This window comes from Rhinolophus sinicus, linkage group LG05 (assembly GCF_036562045.2).
Source record: "Rhinolophus sinicus isolate RSC01 linkage group LG05, ASM3656204v1, whole genome shotgun sequence".
NCBI classification, from domain to species: domain Eukaryota; kingdom Metazoa; phylum Chordata; class Mammalia; order Chiroptera; family Rhinolophidae; genus Rhinolophus; species Rhinolophus sinicus.
In genome coordinates, this window is record NC_133755.1 from 144,079,946 (window position 1) to 144,091,984 (window position 12,039).

General features: G+C 40.4%; 1 protein-coding gene across 3 annotated transcripts in view; it reads left to right on the top strand.

Annotated features, from left to right (window-relative positions):
* Positions 1-3,016, top strand: part of DSE (dermatan sulfate epimerase) — a 58,052-nt gene extending 55,036 nt beyond the window's left edge. For all 3 annotated transcript variants that reach the window (XM_074333467.1, XM_074333468.1, XM_019741364.2), the window contains exon 6: positions 314-3,016. In XM_074333467.1, the coding sequence (XP_074189568.1) occupies positions 314-2,072 (1,759 nt within the window). In that variant the 3' untranslated portion in view covers positions 2,073-3,016. The remainder of the gene's footprint in view (positions 1-313) is intronic.
* Positions 3,017-12,039: the final 9,023 nt, after the last annotated feature.

Below are 12,039 nucleotides of genomic sequence, written 5' to 3' on the forward strand. Positions count from 1 at the left end.
CAGCTCCGACATCATTGCGTGAAGAAGGTTCTTCTAGTGGTTAGCAGCAGCAATCATTTCAGATTCAGACCCAAGAATCACATGTAAAGATACTTCGTCTCGCTTTCACCAAGGGTGTCCCCCTGCGCATGCTGAACGTCCGTGGGTGTTCTCAGAAACGTCCCAGAAATGTCCCTAATACAGTCTACACTGCCAGTGCCCTGGGTAGCTTTGGTGTTATTTTCTTCCAGCTGCATTACCAAGTGTGGCATCGCAGTTCTGATGTGGTATTTTCACTCCCACCAGAAAACGAATTAATTTTTAATTCTTTCAGGTATGATGCCAGCTTGAAATCGGTTCCTCCTCCAGATTTTGGCACCCCTACATTGCATTATTTTGAAGACTGGGGTGTCGTGACTTACGGAAGTGCATTGCCTGCAGAAATCAATAGGTCTTTTCTTTCCTTCAAGTCAGGAAAACTTGGGGGACGTGCAATATATGACATTGTCCACAGAAACAAATACAAAGATTGGATCAAAGGATGGAGAAATTTTAATGCAGGCCATGAGCATCCTGATCAAAACTCATTTACTTTTGCTCCCAATGGTGTGCCTTTCATTACTGAGGCTCTCTACGGGCCAAAATACACGTTCTTCAACAATGTTTTGATGTTTTCCCCAGCTGTGTCAAAGAGCTGCTTTTCTCCGTGGGAGGGTCAGGTCACAGAAGATTGCTCATCAAAATGGTCTAAATACAAGCACGATGTAGCAGCGAGCTGTCAAGGGAGAGTGGTTGCAGCAGGGGAGAAAAATGGGGTGGTTTTCATCCGAGGAGAAGGTGTGGGAGCTTATAACCCCCATCTCAATCTGAAGAATGTTCAGAGGAATCTGATCCTCCTGCATCCACAGCTTCTCCTCCTGGTGGATGAAATACATCTGGGAGAGGAGAGCCCTTTGGAGACAGCAGCAAGCTTCTTCCACAATGTGGATTTCCCTTTTGAGGAGACCGTGGTTGATGGGGTCCATGGGGCTTTCATCAGGCAGCGAGATGGCCTCTATAAAATGTACTGGATGGATGATACTGGCTACAGTGAGAAAGCCACCTTTGCTTCAGTGACATACCCTCGTGGCTATCCCTACAATGGGACAAACTATGTGAATGTCACCATGCACCTCCGAAGTCCCATCACCAGGGCAGCTTACCTCTTCATAGGGCCATCCGTAGATGTTCAGAGCTTTAGCATCCATGGGGACTCTCAACAACTGGATGTGTTCATAGCCACCAGCCGGCACGCCTACGCCATTTACCTCTGGACAGGGGAGACCACAGGACAGTCCGCCTTTGCACAGGTCATTGCAGATCGTCAGAAAATTCTGTTTGACCGGAGTTCAGCCATCAGGAGCACCACTGTCCCTGAGGTGAAGGACTACGCAGCTGCTGTGGAGAAGAACCTGCAGCATTTTAAGCCAGTGTTCCAGCTGCTGGAGAAGCAGATCCTGTCCCGAGTCCGGAACACAGCTAGCTTCAGGAAGACTGCTGAGCGGCTGCTGAGATTTTCAGATAAGAGACAGACTGAGGAGGCCATCGACAGGATCTTCGCCATATCACAGCAACAACAGCAGCAAAGCAAGTCAAAGAAAAACCGAAGGGTAGGCAAACGCTATAAATTTGTGGATGCCGTCCCTGATATTTTTGCACAAATTGAAGTCAATGAAAAAAAGATTCGACAGAAAGCTCAGATTTTGGCACAGAAAGAACTGCCCATCGATGAAGATGAAGAAATGAAAGACCTTTTAGATTTTGCAGATATAACATATGAGAAACACAAAAATAATGGCTTGATGAAAGGCCGGTTTGGACAAGCACGGATGGTGACAACTACTGGCAGCAAAGCCCCATCATTATCTGCTTCGTATACCAGACTGTTCCTGATTCTGAACATCGCTATTTTCTTTGTCATGTTGGCAATGCAACTGACTTATTTCCAGAGGGCCCAGAGCCTACATGGCCAAAGATGTCTTTATGCAGTCCTCCTAATAGATAGCTGTGTTTTATTATGGTTGTACTCTTCTTGTTCCCAATCACAGTGTTAGCACTGAACCTATCAATTGCTTGATAGTTTGTGGTCATAAATCTATGCCAAAAAATATATATATATATTACTGCCCTAGTTTGTTATTGGATTTTTTTCTCAGATTCATTTTAACAAATTAAGGGGAAGATATCTTCACACAAGAAGGCAAGGACATGGAGGAATCAGCATTGGCACACACAAAGAATTTATCAAAGGAGTAAGAGTAGCTCGGTTGTCACATGGTGTTTCTGGAAGTGTTTGGGATGGCTAATTTAGCGGTCCACATAATGCTACTCCTACAAGAAACAAAATGTCTGGTTTTATAATATTTTTTCTTACGAGAAACAAAAAAGACTTAGATAGAATTTGAAAATATTCATGTTAATTTAATGCTATTAGCAATCTCCAGATACTGTTTTATGAGAAGACTGAAGCACACAATTCTGAGAAATACAGACTTTTTTTTTTTTTTTAATGGTGTAGTCCTGTTGAAAATAAATGTTGCTAAGTCCTGGTATGGTGGTATCAGCCTCCTTGGAGAGTAGTTCATTAGTTAAGTGAATAACAGCACCTGCATATTGGATTACTGTTCAGATAACATAGTAAAATGATGGCAGAAAAGCATTAAAAGCTTAAAATATATTTCCATTAGAAAATATGTATCTATGAATGAATATTTCCTTGATGTTGAACTCTGCACACACATAACTGATTGCTTTTATGCATCCATTGGTTGTTCAACAAATAAAACCATTACAGGTAACTTAATTTTCTGTTTTCTTTCTATTGTAAACTGTTATAGACCCAATGACTAAACTTCAAAATAACGTATTTTATATCTTGAACATTGATTTCAATACCAAAGAAGAATGGGGGAGTTAAAATTTGGATATGATTATGTTTTTTAATAGAAAAGTTTCTTTAAATTTATTTTGCTAAATAAACATCTAATTGTGATTTTTCTATAGTGTCTGTCTTCTTTGTCTCATTACATTCAACATGTATGCAACAATTTTGAAAACTTTGAAGAGATGTTTATTTGGACATACATTAATTAAACTTATATAGTATTTGAATTGAAAGAAGTAATTTCTCTGTTTATTTACCTGTTTAATCAATTTTAAATATTTAAAACAAAAGCCAACTTCTGATATTTGAGTAATACTAAACTTTATTTTTTTAAAGATTTTTATTAAAAATATAACTCATGCACAATATTACCATGTTTCCCTGAAAATAAGACCTAGCCGGACAATCAGCTCTAATGTGTCTTTTGGAGCAAAAATTAATATAAGATGCTGTCTCATTTTACTATAATATAAGACCAGGTCTTTATAATATAATATAACGTAATGTAATATAATATAATGTAATATAATTAGTATAATACCGCATCTTATATTAATTTTTGCTCCAAAAGACACAGAGCTGATTGTCCGGCTAGGTCTTATTTTTGGGAAAACACAGTATATTAGTTTCAGGGGTACACCGTAGTTATTCAACATTTATATACCTAAAGAAGCAATCACAATAAGTCCAGCAACCATCTGACACTGTACTATGCTATCACAATATTATTGACTATATTCCCCATGCTTTACATTATACCCCATTATTTGTTTTTTACCTGGAAATATGAACCTCTTATTCCCCTTTTGCTTCCCTTTTTAAATTTTTCAATTACAGTTCACATTCAGTATTATTTTATAGTAATTTCAGGTGTGCAGCATAGTGGTCAGACATTTATATAATTAAAGAAATGATCCCCCTGACTAGTCTAGTACCCATCTGGCATTATATGTAGTTGTTGCCATATTGTTGACTATATTCCCTATGCTGTACTTTACCTCCCAATGACTATTTTGTAAGTACCAATTTGTATTTATTAATCCCTTCACCTTTTTCACCCCTTAAATCCCTCCTATCACCCCAACAAATTTAGTACCCATCTGACACTATACATAGTTATCACAGTATTATTGACTCTGTTCCTTATGCTGTACCCTACATTGCCATAACTACTTTGTAACAACAATTTATACTGCTTAATCCCTTCCCCTTTTTTCACCCATACCCCCAAACCTTCTCCCATCTAGCAACCATCACAATGTTTTCTGTATCTATGAGTTTGTTTTGTTTGTTAATTTTGTTCTTAAGATTCCACATATAAGCAAAATCATGTTGCATCTGTCTTACTCTGTCTGATATTCCACTCAGCACAATATTCTCCAGGTCCATCCATGCCACTGGAGATGGCAAGAACCCATTCCCTTCCATGGCTGAGCAATATTTCATTGTATATATATATACCCTCATTATCCATTCTTTCCTTGACAGACATCCAGGTTCACTCCACATCTTGGCCATTGTAAACAATGCTGCAATGAACATATGGATGCACACATCTCCAAGTAGCATTTTGGGTTTCTTCAGATAAATACCCAGAAGTGGGATTGCTGGGTCCTTCACTGTCTCTTCATACATCCTTTGTTTTAAAGTCTTTTTTGTCTGTTATAAGTATTGCTACCCCTGCTATGTCTCCAGGTCTTCACCTAGTATCCTTATGTAGTAGGTGCCCTGTGGAGCCCAGTTACGGAGTCCCCCTGGTCACCTTCTCCCCGTGCTCCAGGTGTGTCATTTATGTGGATTGTGTGTGCCCTCCTGTTATAGTTGAGCCTTGATTACTATTGGCATATCAGTGGGTGGCATTGGTCCTCAGGCTGATTGGCTGTGGGATTTAGCAACATCCACTGCTTATGGGCTGCTTTGTGAATGGCTTACCCCAGTGAGTGGGATTCACCCCAGTAGGCTCTGGTGCCTGTCGAGGCCGCCCTTTGGGAGTGCCACTTATGGGGCTAGTTTGGCAGTGTTCTGCTGTGGTCTGAAGCCAACCTCCAAGTATGTTGGTTCTCGGGACTTTTGAGAAGGGCTCTGGTGCAGGCCCAGGTCACTACCCACTGCCTGTGACTGTTTGGGCACTACCTGGTAGGAGCTACAAAGTGATACACGGTTGTTCACTGCCTGTGCTAAACCTGGAGGCGCATGGGCGAGGCCACACTACAAACCAAGGACATCTGCCACCAGTACCAGGCCTGAGGTAGTTCTGCAGAAACCCAGGACACCCTGAGGCCTGCTGCCACCTACTGGCTCCCTTAAGGTTTAGCTGCTGATAGAGCCTTGTGTGGTCTGCAAGTTGGGTGAGGCAGGGTCTCGGAGTCATTAGAGTGGGTGACAGTTGTGGTCACCAGGTTAATGTAAATTCTGGTTTGATGGCAGTGCCTGGCGCTATTCAGCAAAAGTCTCAGAGCATACCAAGGCCAGTCGCCATGAGCCTGGGGCCTGTCAGACTCTGATAGTTTTCCAAGAAAGAGTGCAATATGGGTGGGACTGGCTGCTCCTGGAGAAAGTGCATTGGGTGTTGGGGCAAATGAGTAGGGTGGGAACCCAGTGAGTCAGCAGGGTGGAGCAGTGGAGCGCACCAGACCAATCAGATTCAGATTTGGCTGTAATTGTCAGGGGCGGGCTCAGCACATTAAAGATGGTAGCTGCCTGCCCTGCAGCATAAGAGGACCCCACACAGGAAAAATGGCAACTGACATCCAGCCCTTGACCTGCAGCCACACACCTCAGTCTGCTCCTCCTATGCCTCCAACACCTCCAAGTCGCTGTCCCTCCACCAGATCCTAAGGTGAGTGCCTGTGAGCAAGTGAGCCTGTGTGTGGGCCATTTAAGAGGCTGTCTGGGTTTCCTGCAGTTTTTCATCCCACCCAATGGTTTTTCACAGCCAGTTGCTGTAGGGGCTCCTCTTCCTGGCACTAGTACTCTGGGGTGGGGAGTCTGGTGTGGAGCTCAGGTCCCTCCCTCCTTTGGGGGAACCTCCACAGCCAAGCTATCCCTCCTGATTTTCAACCACCACACAGGTTTGGGGCTCATTCCGCGTCTCTGCACCTACTACCAGTCTCAATGTGGCTTTATATTTTCAGTTATAGGACTTCCATTCTGCTAGACTTCAGATGATTCTGCAGGTTGATTATTCTGTAATCTAGTTGTAATTTTAATGTGTTCACAGAAGGGCTCAGGCACCGTGTTTCTCTACTTCACTATCTTGGATCTCCCTCACTTAATTTATATTCTTTTGCTGGCTTTTCAGATGTCCCCAAATCTCACCTGTAGCCTCCAAAGTGAGTAGGGTGTTACAACCAATGTTATCTCATCCTTGTCACCATAATGGGTAAGGGAGTATGTCACTTCTGGAGAGATTTGGCAGTGTCTGGGAGGAATACTAAACTTGTGAAAACGTAAAATTTTCTTACTTATCTGCAATCAAGTCCACAGGAGTTAAGAGCAGCACAGAGTGCTGGCAACATATTCCACAGTTCATACTTCAGCATAAGAAAGTGGTCAAAGGAACTGAAGAGTAAATTATCTTACATTCAGCATATTTGAGTCTTCTGTATTTCTCTCTTAAAAACAAAATATCTTTGGCTCCAATTTTACCGTAAGGATACATTTGCTGACTTATAGGTCTAAAGTCATAAGGGCAATCTTCTCTTTTTACATCTTTTTGTTCATGGAAATACCAGTATGTTACAGAAAACAAGAACATGGAGAAACTCTTAGGAGCACATTTTGCCGTTCTAATTTTGAACCTTCTTACATAAAGAAAACATAAGTTTGACTTTTAACTGTGCTTCACTCATTATACTTGGAATCTAGAAAATGACTTCTGAGGAAGTATTTTTTTTCTTTCATGGAAAAAGTCTCTAGGGAGGATGTCATTACACACTGTTTAAAAGAATAATGTTTTCAAAAGAATAATGCTTCCGTTTGTCCTGCATGGATGCTGTTACTGGGATTTAAACTTGCTTTATGTGACAGATTCTCCGTTTACTTAACCTCATTCGACATTCCTCTCTTCTACTCTTTCTCATTCAAAAGGATGAATTGTCTGAAATGATCAAAAGCAAATTTTGAAAAAAAAGGAAAATTGCCCTTTGAGGCTACCAAGCAAACTTGATCTCAGATCCAAACATTCAGGCGTACTTTCTAATAGAGATGAAAAGTACAAATAAGTGCCAAGTCCAGCTTTCCTTTTGTTTGCGTTAGGTTAGAGCAGACAGTAAATTAGTCACCATAGCATGACCACTCTAATACGTTAGCTCAGTTTCAAAGTAATTTCTAAAAATATGGCAATCGTGTATCTTTAAAAGAAAATTAATTAAATGGATTTTTTCCCTTTCAATGACCTCGTATATATTTCACTTAAAAAGAAGTTTCCACAGACAGTGATTTAAGTGGTTAAGCAAAAAAAAAAAAAAAAAAAACCTGAAACAAATCACTGCTCTTCATACAGAGACATGTTTTATATCAAGGGTAGTGCATATTTGGTTAAAACTAAGGGATTCTTTGTATCTTCCAGAAAATGAAGCAATGTTTAATCTCCCTTGTAACTGAGTAATCAACTATGGAATCTCAGCACTACTCACTATGAAAGGAGTGCTTCAAGTTCATGGAATTATATGTGAGCTGTTGTTCAGGGGATTGGCAGGACTTTCAGTCCCAGCCTTAACGAAAATTTGGGAATCATTGGCATACAGAGCTTGTCTGAGCAGTGGAAGGGACATATGCCCCTATTTACAGTAACTGATTAGCTAATGAACAGCCGTGATGATGTATGTGACCTATTATCTGCTGAGAAAACATTCTTTTGAGATCATAGCCATAATTGATAATAAAGTCACATATAAGACCTTATTCTGGGACTGTTTTAATAATTAAAATTTATTGCATTGCTTAGAATATTGAATTCTTCCACAGTATTTTAGTCATAATTTTTAAGAAGTATCCAGTGTTCTAAGGTAACTAGAAAATAGTTTTAACAATATTATGCACACTCAGTATGTTTGTAAAAAGAAAAATTTACATTATCATTTACTCTGTTTTTTTAAAAGTCTTGATAGTTCACAAACCACCCACAAAGAGCTCAGAAATTTCTCCAAATTATTAAGAGAAAGCGAGTTATAAAATGTTACATTTGTAAGTTAAAAATAAATTCCTCTTTTTCCTTAGAAATATGAAACAAGATTAAAGTGGATATGGTCCTGGGTAGGAGGGCCATGTAATTTTATCTTTCAAGCTGGGCGCTTTTGAGAGTTAAAGGAGGAGCAAATAACAGATATAAACCAAGACTCTTCTAGGAAAACTAGGACATATGGTCATCTGTGTCATCGATTACAGGAAATAAAAGGGGTTAGGAGGTGTGTGAGGGTCTAACTTGAAGTTTCATGCTAAAAAAAGAAACTTGAGATGATAATCTGATGGAGCCTCCAAAATCTGCAGAGGAGGAAACAGACTTCAGCAGAGGGAGCTCTCCTCTCTCCCACTCCCTGCCCTGTGCTTAGCTCTGCTTATTTCCATTGGCAAAGTCCATTGGCTTGATTCTCGCCTCTTTATGTTCATGTTGAGAAGAGGTCAGTTTGTGCGACTTATTTACCTTACTGGCAAAGGTGATATTGTTCCAGCAATGTTTCATTCAGCTAGATATTTGCTTTATCCTATGTAATGTCAGTGAAGTACTGACAGTTTTGAGGAAATGATAGAGACATCATACATTCTATTACATGGTCTAAATGTTTAATTCTTGGTCATCTATTTTAATAGACAGGTTCAAACTGTTAAACAAGACATGTAGTCAGCATGTGAAAAATAAAAGTCAAAGTTGCATAATGACTTTTCTTTTCCTTGGCTGTATAGTTTCCCTCTTTCTTTTGGGGGTTTATTTTTTGGTTTGGGTTGTGCATTTTTTTTATTTTTTTTTTTGTATAAATTGCAAACACACATAATTGAAAAAATAAAATAGTGCTAGAAGGCTTGTATTTTAAAAAATCTGCCCAATCCCTTCTCAGTTTTGATTCGTGCTTCCCAGAAGTAACCAATTTCTGATAATCTTAGCTGTTGTATCCATTATATCCTTGTTTATGATAAGGTCTAAAACTTCCTCCCTCTGAAGGAGAGGATTTAGCTGTCTTATTCTGTCTTCATACTGATTTTATTCATCCCCAACCTTCTAACAGAACTAGCATCATTTTTGGTTAAGTCAGTATTCAGTATTTATAAAATGCTATTGTATAAAAAGTGCTTTCAAACGTGATGCTATATGAACAGGGACTTGAAAGAAATGAAGGTATGAACTATGGAGACACCTATGAGAAGAGAATTCCAGGCAGAACAGCAGTTACAAAGCCTAGAGGGCAGTATATGTTTGGTGTGTTTCAGGACTAGGAGGCCAGTGCAGAGTAGGAGAGAAGAGAATGGTGCAAGCAAGATCTGATCATACATGCCCTCACAGGTTGCAGCAGACTTGGGTTCTGAGGTGGGAAGTCAGCTGAAAGAATGGAATTGCGATTAACTGAGATGTGGCAGGCTGCAGGAGGAACAAGTATGGGGAGGTTGAGTCCAGGAGCTTGTATACTTTCTAAACATCCAAGAGGAGACACATAAGTGGATTCCATCAGAAGATACAATTGTTAGTGCCTTCTTAGGTTAAATGGAAACACTCTAGCTGTGTAAGAGGAGAAATGCATTCTGAGTAATGGAATCGCATAAAGAAACCAGTATGAAAAACCAAGTCTCGTCCAAAAACTCACCCAGATTGGTGTGGTTGGCTCCCAGGGCATGTAATGAGGAATGGCTGAAGGTGAGACTGGAAAGGAAAACAGGGAGTATATTGTGCAGGAGTTTGTATGGCATGCTAAGGAATTGGGACTGTATTCTGGAGTGAGGGCTCCTCACATTTTTCATGCCTCAGCATAACTGAGGGGTACAAAAAATACCCATTACTGAGCCAGCACAGCAGTGATTTTTATCGGGTGATCTATGTGGAGGAAGCAAAAGGGATTTGAGTGAGGGGAGATGATATGGTGATGTTGTGTATCTCTGTGTGTGTGTGTGTGTGTGTGTGTGTGTGTGTGTGTGTGTGGTGTGGTTTTGAAAAATCCTTGAGGTGGTGCTGATATGCCTCCATTTTCCATACATTCTAAAGGAGGATTTCCCTCTAATTGGAAGTCACTGCCAACAATGGAGAGCTATTGAAAGATTTTTCTTCTTTATTTTTCATTTTTATTTTTTTAAAGATTTTATTGGGGAAGGGGAACAGGACTTTATTGGGGAACAGTGTGTACTTCCAGGACTCTTTTCCAAGTCAAGTTGTTATCCTTTCAATCTTAGTTGTGGAGGGTGCCGTTCAGCTTCAAGTTGTTGTCCTTTCAGTCTTAGTTGTGGAGGGCGCAGCTCAGCTCCAGGTCCAGTTGCCGTTGCTAGTTGCGGGGGGCGCAACCCACCAGTTGAGAGCCCGCGCTCCAACCAACTGAGCCATCTGGGAGGCAGCTCAGCTCAAGGTGCCATGTTCAATCTTAGTTGCAGGGGGCAGAGCCCACCGTCTCTTGTGGGACTCGAGGAATCAAACTGGCAACCTTGTGGTTGAGAGCCCACTGGCCCATGTGGGAATCAAACTGGCAGCCTTCGGAGTCAGGAGCCTGGAGCTCTAACCGCCTGAGCCACCGGACCAGCCCAAGATTTTTCTTCTTAAATAATCAGATTTGCATTTTAGAAAGACAACTTTAACTTCAACATACAGGATGGACCCAATGGGAAGGAGATTAGGAGGCTATTTCCATAGTCTAAGTAGGAGATAATCAGCTCCTTAACTAAGTCTAGAGAGGGAATATTTAAGACTCAGCTCACAGGTAAAACCAATAACCAAAGGAATGTATATTTTGAAGGAATTTTGGTCAAAAGATGATAAACCAATGGGCCCTCAGAATGTCTGTGTCTCTGAGTCCCACTAGCTGTAAAAGAACATGGTTGCCTGCCATGGCTCTGTCCCAATTACCTGACTTTCCCTGAATACATTTAGGAAATTATTCAAATCTTCCTGCCATTTCTCTTTTCAGCCTGCCTGTTTCAGGGGCTTCACCTAGACTGGTGTGGCCGAGAGTGCAAGGTGTGTAATGGATGGTGGTAGAAAACAAGACTGGAAAGTTAGAAGGGGGTGGAGAGGATGTCTCCCTTTTCACCCTCCATTTAATTTTTGAGAATAGTGCCAATTGTATGAGCATTCTTCTGATTATCCCAGGCATTTGGATTCCCTTTTAAATGGAAAAAGTAAAAGTGCTGCTTTTTCTGCATGTCTCCAGAAATTAGTTATTGGGAAGTCTTTGTCATGGGAGGATCATATGATTTTAGTGGTGAATCCCAAAGGAAACACTCATGATTTGGGATGGGATTTTGAGGCTTTGGTTTAAAGTAGAATTTCTTCAAGCAACAGCTTCTAAAAGCATTTCAGTCAGCCCAGCACTTTCCAAATTAAACAATGAAAAATGACTTTAGTATGTATTAGGAATTGTTTTCTGAATAAGTTTTCACTGGTTTAGGCACCTTCTTTTTCTTTCAAAGAAATAGTAATACAGGATAGCTTTCTGTGTGAGGAGAACATCTTGTCAGTTTTCCCTATTTCTACTTTTCAGCATTTGTTGTTTACCACTTTTTAATTTTGTCCTGGACAAGAGACGGCTCCTAAAATATAAGAAAATCCTATTTATTTACTTCTTGTGCAGATAATCTCGATTTCTTAGCTCCTTCACCCCACTCTCTAAGGAATTTGTTTTACTGACAGGATGGGTCCATGTCATTTATTAGAGTTTTGAGGAGAATTCTTAGAGCACTGTATATATTAAAGCTCTGTTCTTGATACAAAAAGAACTGAAAAGAGGTAAATGTGATTATTTTGAAAGATGAATCCACAGAACTTTTTTCAAAGTCAAAGTTGACATATAAACTGCAGTAACATATTAAAACATCACTATTACTGAATACTTCCCTCAGGTAGCTCACACTTAAAAAGATCCTAAAAACCGCTGCTCCATCTGTCTCCCCCACTAGACTACACTCCTTGAGGGCAGGGATTTTATCTCTCACTCCTTATGTAT